This window comes from Bos mutus, chromosome 7, assembly GCF_027580195.1.
Source record: "Bos mutus isolate GX-2022 chromosome 7, NWIPB_WYAK_1.1, whole genome shotgun sequence".
NCBI classification, from domain to species: domain Eukaryota; kingdom Metazoa; phylum Chordata; class Mammalia; order Artiodactyla; family Bovidae; genus Bos; species Bos mutus.
The window spans coordinates 102747076-102774624 of NC_091623.1; the positions used below are offsets into that span (position 1 = coordinate 102747076).

Here is a 27549-nt window from a genome sequence, read left to right on the forward strand (position 1 = left end):
CAAAACCTTTTTTCCAAGACCTTGTTCAAGAGCTTTTTTTTCCTCCTTAAGAGAAAAGATGTCTTAAGATGTCTTAGGAGAGGTTAATTCATTACCCTGTGGGGGTTGGTCTGTCCAGAATTTGAAGTAAGGAGCAAATTTATTTGCATCTGCTTTTCTTCCACATTGTCCCTCCTGTTGGAAATTCTATCCCAATCTTCATTTTGAAATGTGTTCCTAGAATATTTAATACCTTTCTCTTAGCTTATAACTTATGCCTTCAACCTAGAACTAGAACATACCATAATCTCCTGGAGGACAAGGACTGGAGGATTAATCCATTCCTCCTGGAGGTACATGAAAATGAAAGCACCCTTAAATGAGGACTCACTCAGTTGAATAATGTATTCCTGTTTTCATGCTTATGAGGGAGGCATGCCTAGGGATTGGCCATAATTCAGTAAATTATAGGCATCATGCATTTCATATCGGAGGGGATTAGTGTGAAACTGAGGGGTGGGCAGAAGAGGGAGAAGTCACTGGTCATTTTGAAGTACTTCCATCCCTGGTCTGGGCAATTACCTGTTTCTTTCTGATTGCGCCCAGTATATCCTGGGCATTTTGTGTTGACGCGCAGGAGCTGTATGTGCCAAGTTTCATTGTACACCATTTCTTCCTGTACACCTACTCCGTTCGCAGTTTGCCATCACCCGTGCTACAAGTCAAAGCCACCCTAGTCACCTGCTTCCTGTCTCCTTACTCCTTACATCCTGTCTCCAGCTAATTCCTGTCAGTTCTACCTCAGCAGTCTTTCACATCCTTCCTCCTCACTTCCTTTCAGTGGCCTCTCAGCTTTCTTTACCTCTTTCTACTTCCAGTCTACTTTCTACACAATGTTAGATTCATCTTACTGAAACCTAGCTCTGACCATGTATCCCATGTACGTGTTCTGTCTTCCCTGCTAGACTGTAAGCTCCTTATGGGCAGGATCTGTGTTTCAGTCATCTTTGTATCCCATAGCACCTATCAATAAATATATCTTGAATGAACAGCATAAAGCCTTGTCTTAAGTGAAATGATGTTTTCCAGATGATACGTAGGTTTCTCTCGGGTAATTGCAAGATTTCAAAAGTGCTCCTAATATCAAGTTGGTTAAGTAGTAACAACTATGAATTAACCACAGGGAAAATTTCAGAAAACTTTTAATTTTTTTCCATTGGAATCAGCATGGATGTGTGTATATGGATGGTTCAATAAATATATTTTTATATATACATGTATCACAGAAAGTTTACATTCCATCTTCAAACTGCAGAAATAGATTTTTTTTTACAAGCCAAAAAATAACTGCCATAACATTTATGACTTCATGCAAAAAACAGGGTTGAATAAGGGACAAAGGGGAATTGGTTGTTCAAGGTTAAGAGTCCAGGGAGAAGTAAAAATATACCATAAGGAGGCGATTGCTTAACACGCTGCTTAAGGTGGTAGCCAAACAAATCCTTAACTGCAGCATTAAGGCCATACCAAGTTTATACATATATACAAAGAAATTTCCATATAAAAGACATACTATCACATTTTCTTCCAGGAAAGGATGAGGAGCTTTGTGAGTAATCCTGACCCAGTTTTCCAGGCCCGTTCATTGTTTAAGATGTCCCCAGGCTACTGAGAAATGTCTTCTACTTTGGCTAGTTGTCAGTTACTGCTGTGTGGGCTTGTGATTTTTGCAGTCTCCTACAGGGAACTATGAATTATTTTGAACCTCTTCCATCATGGATGATGAAGCATTTAGCAGCTTAGCTAACACTGCCCAATCCAGCATAATTTTTACATCTCCCAAAAAGTACTGTAATTACAGTCAGAATTGTAATTTGCATTTGTCTTACCTGTAACAGACTCTACAGTCAGTGTTGGCATTGTGACCTAAGAACTACACAGTGCCTTTCTATTCTTTGGAGTTAAAAGAGAACTTTTTGAATAAAGTGTAATGACCAGAGTGTGAGGTTTCAGGTAACAACCCCTAGAGTCACTGAAAGTTAATAACTTTGTTTTTGTTGGCGGTGCCACAAGGCATGCAGAAACTCAGTTCCCGACCAGGGATCAAGCCCGTGCCACCTGCAATGGAAGCAGAGTCTTGATCACTGGACACCTCCAGGGAAGGTCCCTTAGTAATCAACTTTTATCTCCACTGTATCACACATGTAAGTTGGCAGTTACCTTTTCGGAAAAAAGGAAATGTAAAATTACTTGCAGAAGTATCATACATGGGATTTGCTCTTCTGCCTAAACATCAAGTCAGGCAACTTTTAAGACAAAGGGCAGATCTTTTGTGCAAATATTTACATGAGTTAAATGGGGAAAGCTTGAAGGGCAAGTCCTTTGGAGCTGACTTCCAGTGATGCAGAAGTCATTTACTTTGGCAAGGTTGAGGGGAAATCTTGAGATTGGCCCATCTCAGTGAATGAATCTTGTCCCCTCCCACCCCCCCCAAAAAGAAAGTCTAAGATAAATTATGTAAATAGGGTACAGTGACTGAGCATTTATTTGATAATGTTATCACTCATTTTGGAATGTTGTAGATTAACTGCTTTTTCATTAATGTTGACTTAGCTATGAATTGGATATCAAATAGTCCTGTTCATCCCCAGTTGTCTATGGGCCAGTTTCCAAGCAGGGCCTTAGGGCATTCACAACTTTGGTTGCAAGGTAATTCGTCATGTCCCATGTTCCCTGGGTCAGTCAGTTTTGAGAATGAGGTCTCTGGAAATGGCTTGTCCTGGGAGAGGACCAGATAATGTGTGGTTTGGAAGCACTTTAGTATGTCTGAACACTTAGAAAGTGAGCAGTCACTGTACTTTCCAAGTGTACTTCACCCAGAATGACACTAGTTAATTTACATTGCTTGCAGTGATTTGAAACATTCTAGGTAAACTGAGTTTGGACTGACCCAGACAATGAGACAGGGATCCACTTCGACAGCCTTACCTCCAGGCGTAAAATCATTCAGGGTTTTGTCTTAGACTCTTTGTGGTTCATGTTGTACATGTCGAGTCTAATTCCAACAGTGAAGGTGTGTATTGCATCGTTTTTCAAACTTATTTGCAGGCTGCTCAAGTCAGTTGGTGTGTTTGTCTTGAAAGTAGAACTTGGCTATTTAACTTGCTTTGAAAAAAAAATTTTTTTTAAGAACATTGTACTTTTGTTTAATGTGTGCAGAAATCACATTGGGTAGGTATTTTATCTGGGTCCAATATACTAAGTAGCAAAGATGCACTCTTTGGGATTTAATTTACTCATCTCATTGTAACTGTTGTTAGTGCTGAAAATATAATGGATCCAATATGGGAAGATCGAACCATCAAAATACGAAATAGTCTGGATTTAAAAACTGCTCTGAAATGCACTGTGGTATGTCCATTTTTTTTTTCTGTCCCTTACGTAGTCTGGCTAAATGACATGTTGAGCATGGTACACTTTAAATGAGGTAGAAATATATCTAATGTGGGAAAAACTGAGTTTAGCAAAGTGATTATTTGATACGTAAGCACCACTTCTAAAAAAGACTTGGGGCAGTCTTTCATTTACTAGGATAGGTAATACTAACCTTCTCTTTCCCAAAAATATTCTTTCTGAAGAAAGGTAAATCATTCAGAAAGAAACTATTCTTTTTATATACTTCCATAGGCAATGACTTACTAAAACCCAGTTACTTTTGTCTTATTTTTTCCTGTTCATATTTGACTTTTTCCCCCTCCATACACTTTTTACTTTATAGTCATGATTTCGTGCTTTGAATGGAGAGATGGTCTCTGGGTTGGGAGAATTATTTTAAAGCTGAGGAAAAAAAGGGGTGTGCTAAACTGTACTTGTCTTTTAGGTCATCTCTGTTTAATATTTCAGATCAACAAAATGTAATAATATTAGCACAGTCTCTCCTTTACAAATACCTGCCTTGTACTAAGATTGGCTTGGCATGATACTTGACAAAAGATAAAACTCTAAGAGTAACTTTCTCAGAATCACTGTAGAATAGCGAGCTGAATGTGCCTTTATTGTCTTCTTTCTAGTGCCTACCTATCACAAACTAAATGCTTAATACTTGGCTTGAATTGGTGTCCTTGACGATGTGAATTTCTAGTGGGTACTTACTATATCTGCTGCTAAGATAAAGTTGAGTTTCCTGCAAGAAAGTACCGGTAAGTTTGAATTGGGTTGGAAGTATTAATATCAGCTAATGTCGAGGGGATGGAATGAACTACTTTACAAACCATGAAAGGGATACCCTTTTGGTTTTTTCTACTTTTAAGGTAGTCCTGATGTACTCCAAATCTGTCTTTCCAAACATGCCTACCGTTCATTAGACTTCAGCCAAATGGATAATCACAGTGCCTTATATTGTGCCCCTTGTTATTTACCTCCTTATTTTTAGTCATGTTCCTTCTGCCAGAATACTCTTCTCCCATCTGTCAAAATCTCACATGTTTTTTAAGGTTCCTACTTCTCAAATGGCCTGTCAGCCATGAAACGTTCAGTCCATGGCACCCTCCTTTCTCTGTCACATATTTCCCGCATTCCACACTAGTAATTACTTCAGAACTTCTATTATCCCTTCCTGTGTTGTAAGAAAAGAAGCTCTGTTATATTCTGATACCCTGCTTTCATGGTAAACTGCCTTGATGGAGTAGAATAGCTGGTAGATGAAGACAGGCAGGTGTAGGGAGGTTAAAAACAAAGCTGATAGGAAAACTGGAAAGAATATGTAAACTCTAGTCCTGGCTATAACACTTTATTTTGAAACCTCCCCCTTGAGCTTCCAGCTCAAACCTTGAAGGCCTAAACGGCTTTCTCTAGGCTGAGACATTTTGAAAAATCACCTAAAGGCAAGCACTCAACAGTTGCCTGGAGACCTGCTGAACCTGACTTGTGGTCACTAGGTAGGGTTCATTCAGAGTGCCATTTTTGCTCACCAGCATCCAGACAGCTACACAGAATACGGCTCTGGCCCTCAGAGCAGGAGCCAAGATTTGCCTGGCATTGCTGCTTATAGCTCATGGTCCTGTTATACCAAAGGCCAGACTTGTGGGTGCAACTACAGAGTCATGGATGAGGCCAAAGGGGACCTCAGAAATGTAAGAAGCCTACTCCCATGAACTGGTCTGACTAGTTTGTACACATCAAGTTACCTAGGTGATTGTTTAGTCAGAAACATAAGGAGACAAGTAGTAGCTTATTAAAAAATTTTGGGAGTGGCAGTGGGTTACGTTCATAGATTATAAAGAGTTGCTCCCTTTTTACCTCCGCAGCTACTTGAAGGAAGTGGTGATCTTGGGTTTAACACTTTGAAAGGTGACTTAAAAGGAAACTGCTTTCTTGTTAAAAGTCTGAGCCCAGATAGCCATCCTCCAAGAGACCTCTCCTGATTTCTGTCTCATCTGTTACATATCTTTTGGCTTAGTTACTCATATCCATATCACATTTCACTTCATAAATTAAGTTCTGTAATTACTCTTGGTTCCTGTGCCGTGTACTGTTTGTAGTAGGTTCTTGGTTGAGTGTTTAGAGGGACCTAAGTAAGACTTCCAGAAAAGGTCTAGTTCTTGCCCTTGAGTCCAGCCAAATCCAAGCCATTCCAAGTCACAGTGACCCCTCCTACAGGACTACACACAAGGTGTTCTCATTGTCCTCCAAATGCTGTTTATTCCCACTCTGCCCTGTTGTCAACTGATTTTGCTTGCTTCCACAGTTCTATAGCCAGAAAATGGCCCCATATCACTTCCAAATCCTTCATGTACTAAACACTGGATTAGTAGGCTCTCAGTCTTTAAAGGTGGGCTGGTTTGTATTGTTTATTACCAAGAGGGAGGCCAAGGATTATTTTGGTTCTTGATTTACACGATGCTTGATTTCCAGTCTAGTACAAAATGGTATGCCTTGGCATGTAACGTTACAGGAGGTTACATTTATGTATATTGGGATGTACCTAGGCAAAAGGAACCGTGTGTGTTATCAGAAGATAGAAGATAATATTTTGAGTTAAACTATTGTATCTTAGATACACTGTTTTTTAATGACAAAGTAAACTACCACATCAATTGCTTGACTTTATACTCAACAATTTGGGAAGATAAGAGGTTTTTACAAGCAGGTGACTAAGGTCACAGTGAAATAATTTGTTGAAGTCAAAAACAGATGAGTGGAAGAGGTAAAAATGTCATGCCTGTTTCAAAACTTGGCTTCCCATTGTCTATAATGATGTCAAACTTGGGCAAGGCTGGGACTTGGGCTAGTAATAGTAACATAATGTTTCTGAGCCTCAGTTTCCTCATCTATAAAAGAAGAAATAGGATGAGGGCCATTGTGGGAATTAAGTTATAGACTGACATACAGTAATCTTAATAGTCTACGTGTGACTGAGCACTATTCACAGTTTACTAAATACGGTGCTTCTATTTAGGTAGTACTCAAATGGTGTCTGTGGAAAAAGGGACGCAGTGCTTGTTAAGTGGAATCGGTACTAGAATTTAGGTTTCTTGGAATGTGTACAGCCTCTGAAGTGAGCTCATTCACCAGTGAGAGAATGCTTGACGCTAGGCATGAATTTTCCCTAGGCATGAAATTTCCCAGCATGAATCAGCTGCTCTGGAGGGTGCGTGGGTTTTGGCCCTCTGGGTACCAGCCTCAGTTGTGAAAGAAAGCTTTTTGGTGACCTCTTCTGGCAAACAGGAAGAAGTAAGAAGGAGTTTCAGAGTGGCTGAGATGATGAAAATGCTCTACAGTTTACAACAAGGGGATGGAGTTAACATTATATCATTTTATTGACACAGTGGGTTTGTGATGTGGGTATTATCCCCAAATACAGAAAGAAATTGAGAGTCAGAGGGGTGATGGTCTGGCTCAAGATCACTCACCTACTTGGTTGTCAGCCTTCTAACTCAGAGCTCGTGTCTTTTCCACTGTACTAGGAAAATCATGAGTGGGTTTAGAGAGGAAAGTTGAGAGGAGAAGAGGAAGAGTAAGACCATCACAGAGTCTGGGGAAGTCCTTATTTTTTCTCTGCAACTAAAGGACAACTGTACCTTTAGTGGCCTTAAAAAAAAAAATCAACAAGCTTTACAGCTAGGAAAACTTCATGCTCAACTAATTCAATACTCCTGTTTTAGAGACAGGGAAACTGAGGGGAAAATAGAACTTTACAGTGACGATACAACTACTATTTCACTATATATGTTTTATCACACATCTATCCATTCTAGAGGTCTTTTAAAATATGCCTAGCTTGAATCTTCTGGGGACAAAGGAGGAAGTGGTTATACGGTGATGGGGAGCTGGGATAGGAAGCAGTTGGTTTCCTAATGGAAGCATTATCATTTAAAAGTCTATTAATTTTTAAAAATTTGGAACCAGAAAAGAGTTCAGTCTGCACTATTCCCATTAATTTTAGGGCCAGATAAAGGGAGTGAAGATTATTTGTCATGTCATCCTGTAAGCATTTTGAAGAGATTCTATTGCTACAAAGCATAAATACATCCCTGGTGGGAAAGGCAGGAGCAGTGTTTTCTGATTATAAGCAGTGTTTGTTGGAGCTACAGAAATGATTTCAGGAACATCGTTGCAAGGATGAGGTTTGTTTGGGGGAGGGGAGGGTTTGCAGACAGCTGGCTCTACTGCACCATACTTGCTATAATAGTTCTTCTCTTTATTAGTATAACCTAGCTAGTGGTATGAATTTAGATGAACCTTCCCAATGGTATGAAGCATCTCCCCTCCCCTTTTATTTTCTGCCTTCAACTGCAGCTAGAGAGAGAGGGACAGAGGAAAATATTTCTAAGTCTTGCCCATGAAATGATGTGTGGTGACAAGCTAGGGGGAACTTGGAGTTGCTGCAGTTATTTCCACAGGGGTATTTCAGAAGTTCAGCTCTGACACATTTCTCGTTGATTCTTCCAGAGTCTCTGGCATAGAGAATTCAAACAACTGCCCTGGGAAGTGGGGTACAGCCTTTACAGGACATACATGCTAAACTACAAGAGCAGAATGTTGTCCTGATGTTGGATGGGATTCGCAGGTGAGAAGTTAGTTTTATCTGTCCTGTGAAATACCTGAGACTTTCATGGCCAGAAAATTAAGATGATAATCTCTTTGAGGACCAATATGCTCCACTTTCTTAATTTCTCCCTACCTGCCCACTGAAGGGCTGGGGTGGGATCCCAAGCCTGACACTGAAATGGGGAAGCAACGGAACCTTTTTAGAACACACAGTATATTCTTGATCAGCCCATCAAAGTATCCAGAATTTGGCTTTGATAAATTTCCTTCAATGCCCTCTGTTTACAGGGGGTGTTTGGGCCAAGAAAGGTGGAGTAGCTAGCTTACCTATATTTCCTTGGTGAGCCTGAGGTAGTGCCAGAATGAGGACCCACTTCCCACTGACCTCTGTCCACTTCAGGAAACAGGTGTGTTTACATAGAGCACTGGGTTTCTGGAGTTGCACGAGAACACAGTTGAGTCTGAAGAAAGGCAGGCCTAAAACAAGGCAATGTTGAGGAAGTGGGAAGCAGGGCGACTGACCCATCGTGCTTGGAATCTTGTCACCAGTCAGCATCTTTCACCCCCCAGGTTAGTGACCTGGTTCTGCCCTAAAGCTGGTTAATAGCCTTACGTAGAGTATAATTTTTGTCATTGCACTCTCTGAAGGGTATATTTTTGGCTTGCCATTCTCTATAGTCTGACTTACTGACTCAGTGTTCCAATGAACATTTCCCAGAGCATTGAGTTTTTCAAAATGCAAGAGCTAGAGGAAGAATAGAAATCACAGCTTTAGAGCAAATGAGACAGGAGCTACTAATCCATTCTAGTCCCCATGCTAGTACCCCATTCCCCACCCCCTCAGAAATACATCCACATCTTCTGGCAGACTTGGGTTTCAAAAACAAGGTGAACAAACTGATGAAACAGAGGAGGTGGAGGGAGACAGTGGAAGGAGGCAGACGTGGGATGGAGAGAAAAGAGGGAGAAGTAATGGTCTGGATCCTAGCTAAAGAAGCCTTAATGATCCTAAAAATTATTGGGCAATAATTTCTACTTCGGAACTCATCTCATTGTTTCAAAGAATGATGAAGCACCTTAATTATTGCTTTAAAGAACCACACGGCTCCATCAAAACAGCATGAAATAGCACCCACATATGAGCAAACTTATCTCCTGCCATTGCTGTTTACAGCCTAAGAAATCCTTAAGGAAGCAACAGGATAATAACTTGGTAGAGGCATTGTCTAGTCTGGGCCCTCAAGATTCTAGATGCCTCAAGGATGGGAGAGATGTTGGCAGCTTGCCCTTGTCCTCCTGGACATCCTGAGATCTTTAACTGGGACAGCCAGAAAGTAGTCGTCGCTTTCATTCTCTTAACCCGTGGACTAGGATGGGAAGGGCAGAATTTTTTTTTTTTTTTTTAATTCCTCATTATTATAGGGATTTCAACCTGTCTACAGAAGTTCCTCCTATCTATAGGGATTTCATCATACTCTGAGACTGAAGCCTTTGCAACATATGCTTTTCCTTACAGTGTTACAAGTAATTAAGAGCAGCCCAGCTCAATCAAAACAAAGTGTATTCTTTTACTCCTTCCTCTGGTCAGGATAAGCTTCTGGTTCCTAGAGCTGTAGGGAAATAGGAGGGTTCTTCATTCAAATTTCAGGAATTGGTTTCTGAGAGAAGGGTCTTAGTGGAAGAAGAAAAGTTATATTTTAAGAATATCCTGCTTCTAGAATTTTTGGTCTGGTTGGTTTTATTAATCAGGGGGTAGTGATCCACTCATCCTTTCTCAACAGACCTTACCAGCCCCTCAAAGTGCAAGCCTTGCAGTCAATCTGAGAATCATAGCTCACAGAGGAAACCTGATACTTGCCTGGCTCTTCAGAGCTGGCTTGGAGGGCAGCCTTTTAAATGTGTAGAAGGTGCTCATTGAATAAGTCTGGTAGCTTTCACAGTGGTGTTGATTGTCCCTGGGCTGGGCTTCCAGCCAGATGTGGGGGATATCTGGACATCTCAGATCTCCAGCCCAGTCCCAAAGCTGATACAGATTGTACCCGCGGCTCTCCAACTTCAGTTACTGCAGACATGCCGATAACTCAGCTCCCTTCAATTTCAGTGTTGCAGTTAACTAAGAAATCTAATTTTCATGGCTCTTACCAGTGATGGTACTGGCTTAGCTGGGCCACCGATCTCTTCTGCAATCTAATATGAAGCCTCACAAAACACCATCTCATCTCTTTTTAATGATGCTCATAAAAGTGCATACTTCTAATGAAAAGAACTGTCTCCTGTCATATTTATTTTCTCCCTAGTTTGAAAAAATAGCCTATGAAAGATACTGGTGAACTTCCTAGAGGAGTCCCCCTTTTTTTTAAATTTAATGACCGCTTAGAAAAAGAAGTAATTTGGATCAAATCACCTTTTGTTTTTGAAGACAAAATAAAAATAGAGTTAAGTTCACGGTATCTCTCTAATAGACACATTTTCCTTTCAATTGTGTCTATCCTTGGTCACTCCCTATAGCATTTGTCAAGAATGGACTCTTGAATACTTGAAAGGACCAGAGGATGGCAGAGCTGAGCCATTTATTTTGGCTGCTCTTGAAACAAATGAGATCTGTTGTAAACAAATAGGTGAGAAGTTGTCGGTATTATCTGCTTAATTGACATCTCCTAAATTTGACTCCTAGGAATAGCTGCAGTTTTGGAGGTGGGTGAAATCACCCACTGGTCTATGGCAGTATCGATTCTCCTCCATGCATCAGTACTGGTCTATACATGTAAAGGGTTTGAAAACCAGTAAACCACTTGTTACACCTAAATCAGTTTGACGTTAGCACTTGGCATGCATAGTCCCAGGGCATGATGTCCTTTGTGAGCAAATTGAAAGGAAATTACAAAAATATTGCCTGTTTATTAGAGCCATCTAAAAAAAAAATGGCCTCAATTGCCTACTTTGATTTTCTATAATGATGAGATCCATATAATTAATTGCTAAATCCTTACTACATTATACATTAATGATAATGTCTTCTCCTTGAGCATGCTCCATTCCTAATTCATGATGGGATTTTTGACATTATAATGATTGCTGTCTTTTCCATCACCACTGTTTACCTTCGATAAAGTAGAGCAAAAGGAAAAAACAAATCTGCCAATTGTCCAAAGATGAAGGACAACAAGAATTGTATGTCTATATACATGTGCATATGTATGCTCATGGCCACCTGGAGAGTTCAGAAATCAAAATGATATTAAACTTTCTGATGTGTGAAATTCCTACAGACCAGTTCAAACACATAGAACAGTCAGTGCTAGGAGGGAATTAGAAATCACCTGTGACACTCTCCCCATTGTATAGTTTAAGAAACCAAAGCTTAGTGATTTACCCAAGGTCACCCAAGCATATTAGTGGCAAGCCTAAAATTCGCATTCTTGTTTTCATTGCTATCGTGCATCACCTCACATTTATTTTCTGTGAGGGATACCATGTTTAGAATAGCCTGAGAAAAGATTTCGTCTCCTCTGTGTTTGAAATAATTCTGTTGTCTGGTGGATACTGTCAGCTAGACCTGGCAGCACCCAGCGGGCACACAAATTCACTATTGTGTCAGAAGTTCAAGGATCCAGCAGAGGTTGGGCAGATGGCCCAGTGATTTCCACGTCTCAAAGAGATTCTGGACACCTCCTCATGTAAGGAGACCAGTGTGATTCTGCTGTTCGAGCAGAAGCAGAATGTCTTGGAGTGACTGGTGCTGTCTTAGTTGCTGATAGTGGCCTAGTGCCTTTGCCTGATTCACCTAGACTTCAGACATGCTGAATTTAGTCTAATAATGAGTCAAGTAGAGAGAAGGGGTTCTTTAGTGTTTTTTTTTTTAATTTAAAATGATTTCCCCTTAAATAAAGTGAATAAAGTGTTAGTGAAAGGGACCGATGGCCTCTCCAGAGACCCATGTACCACTTGGAAATTAAGTTTTTCCCCACCGCCTCCCTTAAATAAAGTGAATGTAGTGCTCATGAAAGGTGCTAATAGCAGTCCAACATCTGATATTCTAGTTTTTAATTGGTAGTGATTGTTCACATCCCTCTATTTAACTTTCACCTCCTCAGACACCTGTTGCTGCTAAGTCGCTTCAGTCATGTCCGACTCCTAGCGACTCCATGGACTGTAGCCCACCAGGCTCCTCCATCCATGGGATTTTCCAGGCAAGAGTACTGGAGTGGGGTGCCATTGCCTTCTCCCAGACACCTGTTAATGGTAGGGAAATGAGCAGTCTTACTCTCATTTCCTACTCAAACTCCTACTCACTTGGCTCCCATCCCTCAGTGCTTCTTAGAAAAAGTGATTCCAGGATCCATCCCACACCCTGCAAAGCTAGAATACAGCTTCATTTTCTGCTCTACACAGGCCAAAAGAAAGGAAGGCAATGATTTATTGACCTTGGAACTTGGTTGCAAACAACTTTTTCGTTAAAGCCACAAAGCCAAATCCTTTTTTGGCTGCATAGTGCATTTTCTTGACCTGAATCACTTCTGGGTCCTTATCTTGACCCACTTCTTTGGGCCTCTGTGGGAATTAGCTATTGCACCATGGGGAATGGGAGACATTTCCCCTGGGGAAGGTGCTTTAGGGTGGGGTTAGGTTCCCAGTGTCTCACTTCTGTCCTGCCCTAAGTTAGGGATGCTCCAAAGACCCAAGTGAACCCGAAGTCACAGTACAGACTGATTGTCAACTGCCTACCACTCTGATCCACAAAAGTGCAAAGAAAGAAATGCAATCCCAGTATCCTGGTTGTAGGCCATAGCAGGGAGGATGCCGCAAGTAATAGTGCTGTCGCCCCCGGTGCAGTGGTGTGCCAGCTGCCAGACACAACTCCCTTCTGATCCCATGGCCCGCCTTGCAGACCTCCTACCTGTCCACATCCGTGTCCTGGAGCAGGCTCCCCCACTCCTGCGGTCCACTGCCTAGTCCCTCTTCTTTTCCCCCGGAGTACCCTAGCTATCTTGGGATAGTTCTGGCACTTCAGAGTTAGAAGGAAAGAGAATTTGTCTAACTTTCCTAAATGTTAAAGCTAAACAAAGCACCAAAAAGAAAAACAAAAAAAGATTTACAAAAATATAATGGGCTCTTTCCCCCCTGCCAAGCTCCCCATGTTCTTTGTGGTATATGAAATGTCAGAATATAATGAACAGACTTTATAAACATCACTGTTTCTTTCCACCCGTATCCATGTATCTAAGCGGCAGCAGCCTACGACTGCCCTTTTACCTCGTAAAACTCCACTCCGTAGAGCCACAATATAATACATCTGTTTCATCCTGCAACCCCACCTTCCCAAACATACCCCTCCTTGCAATTCCAAAGACAGACACTCTCCAAAAAAATAGACATCTGAAAAAGTGCATCTGTTTATACTCAATCTATCTGCATATTATTTCTTGAGATTATTACTTTTTTTTTTAACCATAAAAAAGATTGCATATTAGCAATATGATGAGAAAAACCATGGGGGCCATTTCTGGGCGGTGGATGGTAGGTGGGGTGGGTGGAGAAGCACAGAAATGAGAGGGCCTAGAGAGGAGCAGCAGAGAGAGAGGTCCCCAGCCTGGAGGGGTGAAGATGACTCTCCATCCTCAGTCCTCTGCATCGTCCCATCTCTTTAGTCACTCCCCTTCTCCTCTCTCCACCTTCCCCCATTTCCACCACCCGTGCCTGGGCCGCACGGCCCCCTTGAAGCAGAGGCGAAATGGCTTTTTGGCATGAGTCCACCTGGGCCAGTTTGAAGACAGGGATGGCGCTGGGAGGGGTGTGATGTGGGACACACCAGAGCAAGCTGATTTGTGACTGTTTTCCACTCTGGGAAAAATTGTCCATCACTTCTGTGACTTTTAAAAATTTAAGCAGTTACTAGGCTGATAGGTTAAGAAACAAGTCTTTTGTTCTTGTGGTTTTGCATTAATATTAAGCATGAATATATATCATATATATTACATGGCTTTGCTGCTGCTCTGGGGCAGACTGTATTCTCCTTCCAAACAGGAAAACTGCACAGCCCACGGACTCAAATTTTTGAAAGTGGTTTTTACCACTCCCCACCGCTGCGCCCACCCCGAACCCTCCCCTTCCTCCCCGCCTCTCAGTTCCCATATTAGAAAAACCCCTCCCTCCCCCTGCCACCCCTACCCAAGGTTGAATAGATAGTGCCACATTCTGAGCCATGCATCGCCGCATTTGAGAGATGGCGCACACGCACCTCGCTTCCCCTCTTCCTCCTCCTCCGGCCCTCAGATTCCTGTGCCCCTCCCACTCTGCCCACTCCCAGCGACCCCCAGCCCAGACCCGTCACTGGTTGTGGACGTCCTCCCTGCGGACGATTTTGTAGATGATCCAGTAGAACATGTTGAAGATGAGGAAGGCCATGGGGAAGCCGATGCGGGAGATTTTGTCGATCTTCTTGGCCCGCTGGATGAAGAGTTTTCGCATCTCCTCCGGGGACTTGGATGGTGCCGGAGGGGGGTTGGTCGTGTTGCTGTTGTTGGCGCCCTTGACAGAGATGCCGTCCTTGGCCTGAAGGCAGGCTGGGCCCATGCCGTAGGCCGAGAAGTTGAAGCGGCCCTCTCCAGCCTCATCCTCCTGGAACAGATTCAACATGGGGCTCTACTTAAAATAAGACAGGGGCTGGGCACCCTCCCTGCAGGCACTCCCCTGGGGGCCAGGCCGTGCCCATCTGGCTCGCCCTGCCTCCCAGATGGCACCACTCTAGGCCCCTGAAGGCTCTGTGGCTGGCTGGGGAGTTATGCCTTATAGAGGGGCGCCATCAAATGCCGAAACAGATGCAAACCAGGGGATAGGTGTGTGGTGTGGAGTCTGAGACCTGTGCAATGACCTTGGCTCAGTCACCTGTGGCTGTATGACCTTGGGCAGGTCACTTCCTCAGAAGACTCTTCCTCAGAGTCACTTCCTCCTGTGACTCTCAGGGTTTTAAATTTAATTTTTTTCTTTAAGTGGGGATAAGATTCACCCCACTCCTTTAAGATGCTTTTCGATCATCAGAAGTTGTAGCTGAGCAGATACTCTGAATGCCGTTTTGTTAGAAACCCAGAGGACAATTTGGAAAGATCCCCTGCTTTGCCTCTGTTGCCTCCTTGCCCTCTCCCCTACCCCATCCCCCAGGCTTCTGTGTGTGGGTTTGGGGAGGGAGTGAATGGATCAGGAGCGAGCAAGGGCTGCAAGCCCAGGGACCACAGCTGCCTCTTACCTCCATGTTCCTGTATCCGTGGCACAGGTGTGACCTCAGACAGGCTCTGGATTTTTATCAAGATTTTCATCTGGAGTTTCTCAAGCCCTTCATCATTTGGCTCCAACTTACCTTTCCAGGCTCCCCGCCTCCCCTGCCTGTGCTCTGCACACCTGCCTGTTGCGTTGCACGTTCTCAGCCATCCCTCGTGCGTTCCCACCACCTGGCTGCATGCTCACTACCCAAGCGCCTGCTGCCTGACCCGCTTCACTTCCCCCTCTCCTCATCTGGATCGAGGGGATCCAGGGAGGGGAAGGGAGCACTCTTGCCTGCTCATATCACATGTGACTTTGTGGTCCTTCCTTGTGAGCTCTGACGTGGTCCTCAGAGTCTCGCTGAGCTGCTGATTCAGTGTGTGGCTCTGGGGGGCTTTATCGGCTCACACTGCTGACTTGAGAGTGAGCGCTTTGTGGGCAGCTGCTCTGTCTTCTGCTTGTTCCTGTGCAGGGCAGTCTGGGGGCCCTGGTGTCTGTCCAGCTCCGCCTGTGCCACCCCAGCCTGGGCCTTCATCTGGGCTTGTGATGACCTCCAGCCCCGTTTCCCTTCGGCCTCCCATCTCCCCCAGCCCTGCCACCCCTCTGGGTTGTTATGACATGGATCTTATCCATCATCCTTTGCTTAAAACTTTCTTAATAGGCTGCCACTGACTTGAGGATAATTAAAAGCTTTACATGATGACCTGGATTGCCCATCTGTGGATGCTCCATTTGACTTTCTGTGCCCTGTGGTGTTTCCATCTATTGGGAAGTGCCACACTCCTCTTGCACTCTGCTCAGGTGGTTCTCTCTGCTGAGTCTGTCTCTCCCAACCCCGCCCCTGCTTCCAGCCCCTTCTTTTCTGAACTAATTTCTACTCAGATGCCTTCCCTGAGCCTGAGGTTAGGCTTAATGTCCCTGATGTGTGATCCATACATCAGGATTCTCGGCTTTTCCTTTTTTATTTTAAATCTCTTATCGCGTTGTTTTCCTTGATTAACGTCTGTCTCTCTCATTAGAGTGTAAGCTCTATGAAGGCGAAGGCAAAGCACATCATGCTTACTGCACCTTCAACACTAGACATATGAATATATTTCCTGAGAAGGAGCTCAAAACTCTGCAAATGTTTGTTGACCAAATGGTTTACTTGCATATCCAGTCTGTCCCAGCTTCCTTTTTTTTAAAAAAATTAATTTAAATTAAAATGGTGTTGTATTCCTAGCACCTGGAGGATTTGACATATGAATGCTCAAGACATCTTTCACAAACCAGTGAATCTGGTCCAACACCCTCATTGCAGGAAGTGAGGGTAAGAAGGTGGGCTCCAGTACCTGGCAGATGGGTGCTCAACCAGTATTTTTCTGTGGGAAGGACAACAGTAGAGGGCTAGTGCCAGCACTGAGGAGAGGACTGGGGGAAGCTGGCCAAGTGACTGGACCCTGTGCTTGGGAGCGGGGCTGGGTCTGACAATCTCGTTTATCGCTCACTGTAGCAATACGGGGGGGGGGGGGGGGGGGGGGGGGCAGGTGCGGGTGAGAGGAGGGTGTGCTTGAAAATGTTTTTTCGCTGGGCTCTAGTTATGCAGGCGGAGACTCAAAATTAACTTTCTGTATTGCTTTGGGCAAATTATTTTCTGCCTTCTTCATCAGTTAAACATGAGAGGGGAGGGGATGGATGTGTGGAGGCCTCATCTGGTTAGAAGGTGATCAATTTTACATTGTATCCAGGAGAAAGGAAATTCCCTAGAGATAACTGGACAAAGCCTGCTATTCCTATTCGAGCCAGCAGATGGCAGCCAACGAATGCCCAACTGTATCTGGAGCTGCGCGGGACTGGAACGGGAAATCCGATCGAAGCCAGGGAGGTTGGTAGTGTGCCTGCCCAGTCGGGCTCACAGAGGTTTCTTAATAATCTGACTAATGAGGCTGGCTGGGGAGTTCGAGGACCAGATGGTTTCTGCCCAGCAAATGAGGTAACATGGGAGGGTGGTGGGAGTCGAGGAGCCCGGCCAAGATCATGGGCTCAGAGAAACTCGGACATGTGGCTAGTTCCTCTTCACTCACCATCTGGGGCTTAAAACCCCCTCTGCAAACTTTCTGCTAAAGGGAGGTTTCTGCAGTCCAAGCTAATGTACGGCCAGCCTGCAAGCCACATCCACAGGGCCTTATTCCAAAGGAAGCTGTTTTTTATGGTGAGCCCGATTCTGCGCCTTCAGTTTCTGACATCTGTGCCAAGTTCAGAGCCTGTGGGCACAAGGTCACACTAATTCCGATGCACACCAGGGGCCAGGCAGGAGAGACAGTGATGAAGGGAACTGGGGCCGTGGACTGCGTTCCTTACCTAAAGGCATTTGCAGTGAGCCTATACCATGTGGGATGTGAATCCAGAGGGACCAGAGGCTGTGATGTTTTGAGTGAAGCTGGAAGTGTAATCACTGGCACTTCATTGAATGCTGGCACTTCATTCCAGATTTTTAAGATACTGCTGGTGAACTTAAAGATATTTGCATGGCAAATCTGACCTTCTAGCTACTAGTTTTTGGCCTCTGCCTTGGGGTAAATCTTCATTCCTACTTAAGATCTAATAAATGCAGGGATATTTTTATCTGCTTCAGGATGGAGACGCTGATGAACAGATAAGCAGCTGGTGGTGTGTGGTCAGTGTTTTCTGAGATCAGCCGTGGGTCTTGGAAGGCCTCTGTGTGTTTCCCATCAGTGCCTCCAAGATCCTGGTCACTTTCCCCTCCTCTTTGTCCTCATCTGCACGGGAGGACTGGATGGGACCCTCTCTGAGAGCTCTTCCAGAACCAACATGCTGTGAGAGAATGAGGAAGGGACCCAGCAGAGGAATCTGATCAAATCTGCACAGTGGCCTTATTCACATTTTACCTGGCCAGAGACAAAGCTTTTGTTTTCCTCGAATACGTAAAACTGGTAGGCATTTGGCAAGGGTGGAGGCAACCTTTGCAAACACTATAGGTCCCAGAACGTTACGTATCTGCAAGGGGCTCCATTTATATTTTAGTCCATGCACAGAATGCCTGCTGGAGCTATGCAGGGCACAGTCTAGTGACCTGGTACCAGTCAAGTATTTTGGACATAGTCTTCCCATGTAAGCATCTCTGTGATAAATTATTGACATTCTTTTTGCAGAGGGAAATGCATAAAGCTGCTAGCCCCTGGTCGGGGAAAAGGGAAAATAGAAGTAAATCTCAGAGACAGTTGTGTTTGGTCAGTTCCTTGCTTAGATTGTGTTAAGAATCGGAGGCTAGGTATCTGATGGACAGTAATGGAAAGACTAAAACCAGGATCTTTCAAGAAGTCCTGTCTGGCCAGCTGCACCCAAGATGTTTGCTTCCCTCTTCCAGTGCAGCTTTTATCCTAACTCTCGTGGACAGCCTCTGTCTCGGAACGTCTGCCTGCCGCCTGCAGTAATCTGCTAGAAGTTAATTGAATCAGATTGCTGATGTTTAAGAAACATACTGAGGGAAATGTGTGCCTTTGGATCGTTTTAATTCCTGGTACATGTGTGGCAGGAATATAACTTAAATGGGATCTGATTTCATCTTTCACCAGTCCCCCATTGTGCCCATTTTACAGATGTGGATGCTGGTCCCTAGAAGAGGCTAGCTGAAAATCACATAGCAAAGAGAACTCAAGAGGCAGAGTCCTTTGTCCCAATTCTTGTGGCTGGGTAGACAGCTGCTTTCAGTAGGTCAGTCTAAGGTAGATAGGGCCTAGGTGTGTGGTGTGGCCAGTGTTTGAGTTCTTGGTTGCCCTCATCTATAGCTGGAAAAGCTCCCAGGCAGCCTCTCCGTCTGCAGGGTCTCCTTTTTTTATTCCATTAGTGTTGTTTTTTTTTTTAATCCCTTTGTGCATTTGTGCAGCAAATTCCTATTCCATGTTCACTATCTATCAGGCCTTGTGGTAAACACCAGGGCTGTATCAGTAGTACTGAGCTAGAGTAGATGTGGTCTCTGACCTGATGGAACTTACCATTCAGTGGGTGGTGTGCATGAAACAAACTCCTGATTGAATTGTAATTATAACTCGTGTCTAGAAGGAAAGAAACTGAGTATCGTCTTGGCTGACACTAAAGTGTCTTTGTGCATATCAGACTAGCGGTACTCCCCTGCTCTGGGTGTCTGAATTGGGATCACTTCCTCTGGCTGATACAGTCCACGCCAGGGCAGGACCTAAGAGAAGAGAGCTTCCTTGGCTGGGGGCCCTTGGATACAACCTGCATGATCACACTTAACAGCCTGGCATCAGCACCTCAATACAGGGCCTGCACCTTGACTAGGGTGTCAGGGAAAGGCGCCATAGCTGAGAACTGGGAAAATGAGTAGGTTCATACCAAGCAAAGTGCACTAGAAGAGCAACCAGTCTACTGGAAGAGCAGCCTGGGTGGAGAGAACAAGACACCTGAAGTCCTGTGTGTGTGTTTGAGGAACTATGAAAAAAGCCAGTGTGGATGGTGCTCAGAGAGCAAGGGGGAAAGTGACGTGAAGATGAGACTGGAGAGAAAAGCAAGTCCTCTGATCCCTAGGAGAAAGGTCTCCTGGGGGAGTGGTTACAGACTTAGGTATGGAGCCACTTTGCTCCCACAGAGTTAACAGAGGCTGGTGACTTTTCAGAGGCGGGCTGCCAGGTTTGTTTGTTTTGTTTTTTGCTTCACCACATGGCTTGCAGAATCTTACGCATATGGGATCTTAGTTCCCTGACTGGGTATTGAACCCCAGCCCCCTGCAATAGAAGTATGGAGTCTTGGCCACTGGACTGCCAAGGAAGTCCCTGCCAAGTATTTCTTTTCCTTTTGTTTTTTAAATGCCTTTCTTCATTAGGACTCAAACTTTTCAAGTATACAGTAATGTACTATTTTCTTTTCATAACCCTAATGACAAGATACGGAGAAGGAAATGGCAACCCACTCCAGTGTTCTTGCCTGGAGAATCCCAGGGACAGAGGAGCCTGGTGGGCTGCTGTCTATGGGGTCGCACAGAGTTGGACACGACAGAAGCGACTTAGAAGCAGCAGCATCAATGACAAGATAAATTTGGTATTATTTGCATATTTTAAATGCCTACTTTAATATTTAATTTCAAAGCATTTCTTTATTCTGTCTCTCATAAGGAAAGAGAATTCACTCCAGGGGAAGACCGTGCAGCATGCCTCTTCTTGAAGGTAGGAAACAAAGGCCCGGAAACTGGACATTCTACTCTAAGATCTCATGTTCTGTGATACCAATCGCTTCTGGAATCAGGCCCATTGAAACAGTGCAGCCCGCTCATAGAAAACACCAGCAAACATCATGCAGCCCTCCATGCTTTGGGTTTATAGCTAGTTGCTATCTTGGCCCCATCAGTGTTTGCTCCATCAATTCTGTCTTCAAGTGTAACCTGATAATTAGTGTTATTAGTGTTAGAAGAATGAGTGCCCATAAACCCAATCAGGGCTTTATTTATGGGAGGAGAAACTAGGACTTGTGGAACTTTGATCCGTATTTTATGCATGCTTTATCCACTGAGAAGAATGATACAGGAAAACAAGTATCATAAGACAAGGTTGCCCAGAACGCTTCTGTTTACCACCAGCATTGAGCCAAAGGCCTACCTTGTGATGTCTTCGCTTCCTCCTGAATCGGAGCAGCTCTTTGTGCTGCCGAGACACAAAGTTGACGGCGGCGTACTCAAGCAGGGCTGAGAACACGAAGAGCAGGCACACGGCCATCCAAATGTCGATGGCCTTCACATACGATACCTGGGGCAGAGGTGGGGGGAAGAACACAGATGAGGAGAGAACAGAGTGAAATATTGAGTGTGGAGGAATGTTTTCTGCTCCTTAGAAACCCCCTTCCCCATCATCTTCTGTTGTTTCCTCTCAGCTGGAATATTAGGAGGGAGGTTACTGAAGGAAACAGATGAGAAATTAATCAAGAAGACTGTACAGAATATTGAGAAAAAAGAACACGGTGCCTAGAAGAGCCCTAAAGAGAAGGGGGATGGTGTGCCCATCATTCTGTCATTGATGGAATAGAATGTGGTGTTCAGACTGAAGGTGATAGGAGAATTGTTACCTAATGGCAAAAGTAAGTGGAGGATATCAGTGAGAATGGCAGAGCAAGATCTTCAAAAACTCTCCCCCTGCAAAAAAGCAGTGAGGACTCTATAAAAAATGGTCAGAACCAGCTTTTCTCCAAACTCTGTTAATGAATTAAAGTCTAACAGCAATCCTGTAAACATTTATTTGGGAAAATCAGTTGAATCCTAGGAAGAACAGCAGGCTTCATGGCATTAGAAATAACCCAGCTTTATTGAGATATGATTCATGTATCATACACATTTACAGTATAGAAATAAATGATTTTATATCTTCACAATTATATACAGTCATCATCATAGTCAATTTTAGAACATTTTCATCACCTCCAAAAGGAACCTACTATCTTTTATCTATCATTTCCTTATTCCCCCAATTCTCTTCCTCCAATCATGGACGTTTTATGTGAATGGAATCATACAATATGTGGCCTTTCACTTAGCATAATGTTTTCAATATTCATCTATATCATAGCATATGTCAGTATTTTATTTTTTATGGCCAAATAATAGTACTCTGGGTATAACACATATCATTGATCCATTCATCAGTTAAGGACATCTGGATTGCTTCTACCTTTTGGCTCTTATTAGGAATAATGCTGCTGTGAACTTAGGTTTTTCTGTGGATGTATGTTTTTATTTCCTTTGTGATGTTTTAAGTTGCCCTGTTCCCATCGCCTTGTGTGTGGCTCTGTGCTAGTCTTGTAAAGCAACAGCCTGCAGGCACAGTGAACACCAGTATCCTGACAGCCACTGGATGGGGCAGAAGGGAGTAGGAGCTTCTTTAAAGCTGTGTTCTCAGGGAATTGTTATTTGACCTGTCTTATGGTTCTCGGAAAGAGACCACTCACAAGACTGTCTTTATTTGACCTGACTTGGAGCTGTCCCAAAGAGAGCAGCTTTTTCCTTGAGGGCATTTGTTGAAAACAATCATTGGCAAGTGTTGAACATTACATCAGCCTCAGGCCGTTGGTAACAGTTGAGGCAAACAATTGGTTGATCAAAAAGAATAAAAGGAAAACTTGGGGAATGAGTTGTCCATAAAGCTATGAGATATTCCTGGGAACCAATGTGCATTTTTAGGCCTATGTGCATGTCCGGGGTGACTTGACAAGGCTCTTAGCTGTCAACTCTGAATAAGCAGAAAGTAAAGGCTACAGCAAAGTTTTAAACTGCTTGGCTCAGTGATATGCCACATTATATTATGTAAATGTATGCTGTTGCTGCTAAGTCGCTTCAGTCGTGTCCGACTCTGTGCGACCGCATAGACAGCAGCCCACCAGGCTCCTCTGTCCATGGGATTTTCCAGGCAAGAGTACTGGAGTGGGTTGCCATTGCTTTCTCCATGTAAATGTATAATTTTTATCAAAAATATTTAAGATATACAAAAAATAATAAAGTATGGTGAATGCAATGTATGGAATGTTTATGTCCTCCCAAAAGTCGTATGTTGAAATCTCATCCCAATATGATGGTATTTGGAGATGACATCACTGGGAAGTAATTAGGTCACGAGAGTGGAGCCTTCATGAATGGGAGTAGTGCCTTTATAGAAAGAGTCCAGAGAGCTAGCTTGCTGTCTTTCTGCCCTGTGAGGATACAACAGTAAGTCAGCAGTTTGTAACTGGAAGACAATCCTCACCAGAACCAGACTACCCTGGCCCCCTGGTCTCAGATTTCCAGCCTCCAGAACTGTGAGGCAAACTTACGCTATTTATAAGCCACCCAGCTTATGGTACTTTGTTATAGAAGCCTGGATTTATTAAGTCAGGCCCATACAAAGGAGAAAACACAGTCAAAAATAGTTGTGCCCAGATATTGGACTTAATACACAAAGACTTTAAATCAGTTATATTTTTAATATGTTCAAAGAACCAAAAAAACCTTAGCTACCCAGCTAAAGAAAAGTGTGGGAACAAAGTCTAAGTAGAGCATGAAAAGCTACGAAAAAGAACTAAATAGAAATTCTAGAGTTAAAAAGTAAAATAATTGAACTGAAACTTTCACTGGAGAGAATTAAGAACATGTCTGAGTGGACAGAAGAAAGAATCAGTGAACTTGAGGTTATCCTGTCCCAGGAACAGAATGAAGAACAATGAACAGAGCCTCAGAAACGTGTGGGGGAATCATCAAGTGGACTAACCTGTGTTTGATGGGTATTTCTGAAGAAGAGACAGAAAAAGGCAGAAAGAATATCTGAACAAATAATGGCCGATATTTCCCCAAATTTGATGAAAAACACTAATGTACTCATCAAAGAAGCTAAATGTACCCCAAGTAAGATAAACGCAAAGAGTTCCACACCTAGACACACCATAATCAAACTGTCTAAAGCCAAAAAAAAAAAAAAAATCTTAAGAGCAGAAAGAGAAATAATTCATCATGTACAAGGTATACTCAGTAAGATTAACAGCTGATTTCTCGTTAGAAACCACGGGGTCTAGAAAGCAGTGGGATGAAATTAAAGATGATCTAAATAAGTGGGAAGATATTCTGTGTTCATGGATTGGAAGACCTAATATTGTTAAGATGTCAATACTCCCCAAGTTCCTGTACAGACTCAATACATTTAAAATTAAAATTTGTTTTTATTGTTGCTGCAGAAATTGACAAGCTGATCTTAAAATTTATGTTCGTGTTCATATGGAAATGCTAAGGAGCCAGAATGGGCAAAACAATCTTTAAAAAGAACAAAGGTGGAGGACTCACACTCTTCAACTTCTAAACTTACTATAAAGCTATGATACTCAAGAGTGTGATGCTGACATAAGATAAATTTGTGTGTGTGTGTGTGTGTGTGTGTGTGTGTATATCAATGGGATAGAATTGAGAGTCCAGAAGTAATCCATATTTTGGGATTTACTTAGTCAAAGCCTATGGCCAATTGACTTTTGAGAAGGATATGAATTCAATGGATGGAAAGAATAATCTTTTTAACAAACAGTGCTGGGATAACTGGATATCCACAAACAAAAGAATGATATCCCTCCCTCATTTCATATGCAAAAATAAACAAAATAGATTGAAACCCTATATTTAGAGCTAACCTATGTAACTCTCAGATGGTAAAGAATCTGCCTGCAATGTGGGAGACCTGGGTTCGATTCCTGGGTTGGGAAGATTCCCCTGGAGGAGGGCATGGCATCCCACTCCAGTATTCTTGCCTGGAGAATTCCATGGACAGAGGAGCTTCCTAGCAGACTACAGTCCATGGGGTTGCAAAGAGTTGGACATGGACTGAGCGGCTAAGCACAGTGCATGAAATTCTTAGAAAAAATGTACGTGTAAATCTTTATGATCTTGGATTAGGCACTAGTTTCTTAAGAATGATACGAAAAGTACAAACAACAATAGAAAATTTAAATTAATTTCCTTAAAGTTACAAACTTTTGTGCATAAGGAACATTTTCAATCAAGTGAAAACCTGTAGAATGGGAGAAGTATGTGCAAATCATGTTCTTAAGAGTTTAAAATCGATAATACACAAAGAACTATTACAACAATAAAGAGAAATGCCCCAATTAAAAAAAGGGTAAAAGATTTGAATTGATTCTCCATAGAAGATATAAAAATGGTCAATAAACACATGAAAAGATGCTAAACATTATTAGTTATTAGGAAAATTCAAATCAAAACTATGATGAGGTAGCACTTCACATCTATTGAGATATTTATAATCAAAGAGGTAGAATAACAAACATTAATGAGGATGTGGAGAAAGTGGAACCTTGGCAGTATTATAAAGTGGTATAGCCACTTTGGAAAATAATTTGGCATTCCTAGAAAAGTTGAGTATATAATATACCTATAACTTATATATAATATATAGTATATATTAATATAATGACTATAATGTACAATATAATAATATATATTTAAAAGTTGAAAATATATGTCCACACAAAAACTTATACACAGGAAATGCTTGTTCACAGCAGCATTATTTAAAACAGGCAATCATGGAAATAACCCAAATGCCCATCAACTAATAAATAGGTAAACGAATTGTGATCTATACATGCAACAGAATATTATACAGCCATAAAAAGAAATGAAGTAGCGATACATTCTACAACATATGTAAACCTTGAAAATATTATGCTAAATGAAAGAAGCCAGTCATAAAAGTGCACATATTGTGTGATTCCTCTTAAGTGAGACATCTAGGATAGGCAAATTCAGAGAGAACAAGGAGTGGCTGTTGATGAAGATGGGGATTCTCTGTGGGGTGATGAAAATGTTCTGGAATTAGACACTGCCGAGGGTACACAACTTTGTAAATATACTAAATGCCACTGAATTTTATGCTTTGAAAGAGGCAAGACTGTCAGGTTGAGTGTTATTAGCAAATGGAGCCCACTCTCAAGGCCAGTGTTAACAATGGGTGGAACAGAATGTTGAGTCTAGAGTCAATTATAAGTGAAGGGGACTGTGGCGTAGACTATTCATAGAGCGAGGAGCAGCATGTTGAGCCTAACATAAGGAACAGAAAGCAAGATATTCCTCCTGCTGTTGCAAATGAACAGAGCAGAATGTGCTGTCAGCTGGTAACCGTAAACAGAGAGTTTGGTTTCAAGCTTTTATAGTAAATGTAGCAGAATGCAAAGTCTAGCCTTAATGGTACAAGGGGCACATTGTTGAGTTTTCTTGTGAGGATGGATAGAGGAGAGAGTGGTGTCTAGCATAGATGACAATTGAAGTAGAATGTCATGTCTCACATTAAAAGTTAATGGAATAGTCAGTGTCATGAAAGAAAACAGTGGGGAGACTCTTCTAGATTAAAAGAGTAAACCGTATGCAATGTGTATGTTTATTGGATCTTTGATTGGATCCCTCACCATGTCCACTGATGACAGTTTTTGGACCATTGAGAAAACGTAAAGGTTCTCTAAATTTTGGTGAAATTATGGAATTATTTCTAATTCAGTGATATTATTGTATTAATGTTAATTTTTTAGCTGTGATAATATCATGTGATCATTGTCCTTATTTAGAGGTGAATTGTCATGCTGTCTGTAACCTTCAAATGCTTCAGTAAAAATTGCATCTATCTACCTGCTTACCTAGAGAGAAAGATAAAGACAATGTGGAAAATGATAACTGGAGTTGAGGTGAAGGCTAATAGGTATTCGTTGCTTATTCTTCCAACTTTTCTGCACCAGAACAGAACGTGAAGTGCCGTATTCATTGCCCATGGTGCAGAATGTTGCATTTAGCATAAGGCTGAAGGGGGCAGAGTATGGTTGGTGTCTGGCATTAATGGCAGAGCACCATGTTGGGTCTTCCCTGTAGCTCAAATGGTAAAGAATCTGCCTTCAGTGCAGGAGACCAGACCTGGTTCTGGAAGATCCTCTGGAAAAGGGAATGGCAATCCACTCCAGTATTCTTCTCTGGAGAATCCCATGGACAGAGAAGCCTGGAGGCTACAGTCCATGGGGTCACAAAGAGATGGACATGACTGAGCAACTTAACACACACATGTTGGACCTGGTGTTGAGGAATGTGGAAAGTGGTTCCAACGACTGTGGCGAACGCAGTGGAAAACAGCGCCTAGCACTCGATACAGGAGAGTAAAGCCGATTGAGGCATCACGCGCTCATAGTGAATGGAGCCGTGTTGTTACCTCAAGTGTGGGTGAATGGAGGACCGCGTGGTGTCTGGCATTAATAGTAAATGAAGCAGAACATTCCGTCTAGTGTTAAATGTGAATTAAACAGAATGTGAGGTCTAGTGTTAACGGTGAAAGGAACAGTGCTGCTTTCATCGTCAAATTGACTGGAGGAGGATTAGCGTCTGGCGTTGGTACCAATGCAGTGGGATGCTGCGTCTGGTGTGAGAAGAATGGAACAGAATGCTGGGTCTAGCACGGAGTGCATGGAGCAGAATGTGTATCTGGCATTAGCAGTGTGTGGAGTGAAATGTGCTGAGTGTTAATAGTGAACAGAGCAGAACATGGTTCAAGAGTTAATAGTGAATGTGACAGAAGGTGGTGTTTAACATTAGAAATGTCAGAATCAGACTGAGGTACTGCAGAAAAGAGTATAACAGAGCAGGCACCAGACTGCTGTCTTACGAAGGACCTGCTGGCCAGGGTGGCCCTTGGTTGACATCTAGAACTTGGATTTTGGGCATCTTCCCACTTTCCCTAATTGATAAGCATGCCC

At 42.8% G+C, this 27549-nt stretch overlaps 1 protein-coding gene across 2 annotated transcripts in view; it reads right to left on the bottom strand.

Annotated features, from left to right (window-relative positions):
• Positions 1 to 14355: 14355 nt before the first annotated feature.
• Positions 14356 to 27549, bottom strand: part of GLRA1 (glycine receptor alpha 1) — an 86439-nt gene continuing 73245 nt past the window's right edge. Inside the window, exons 8-9 of one of the 2 annotated variants that reach the window (XM_005898221.2) lie at positions 20898 to 21044; positions 14356 to 14646 (exon numbers count right to left, since the gene is read on the bottom strand). In XM_005898221.2, coding sequence (XP_005898283.1) covers positions 14356 to 14646; positions 20898 to 21044 — 438 coding nt within the window. Of the gene's footprint in view, positions 14671 to 20897; positions 21045 to 27549 lie in introns of both variants that reach the window. The other variant, XM_005898220.2, reaches the window with a different exon arrangement.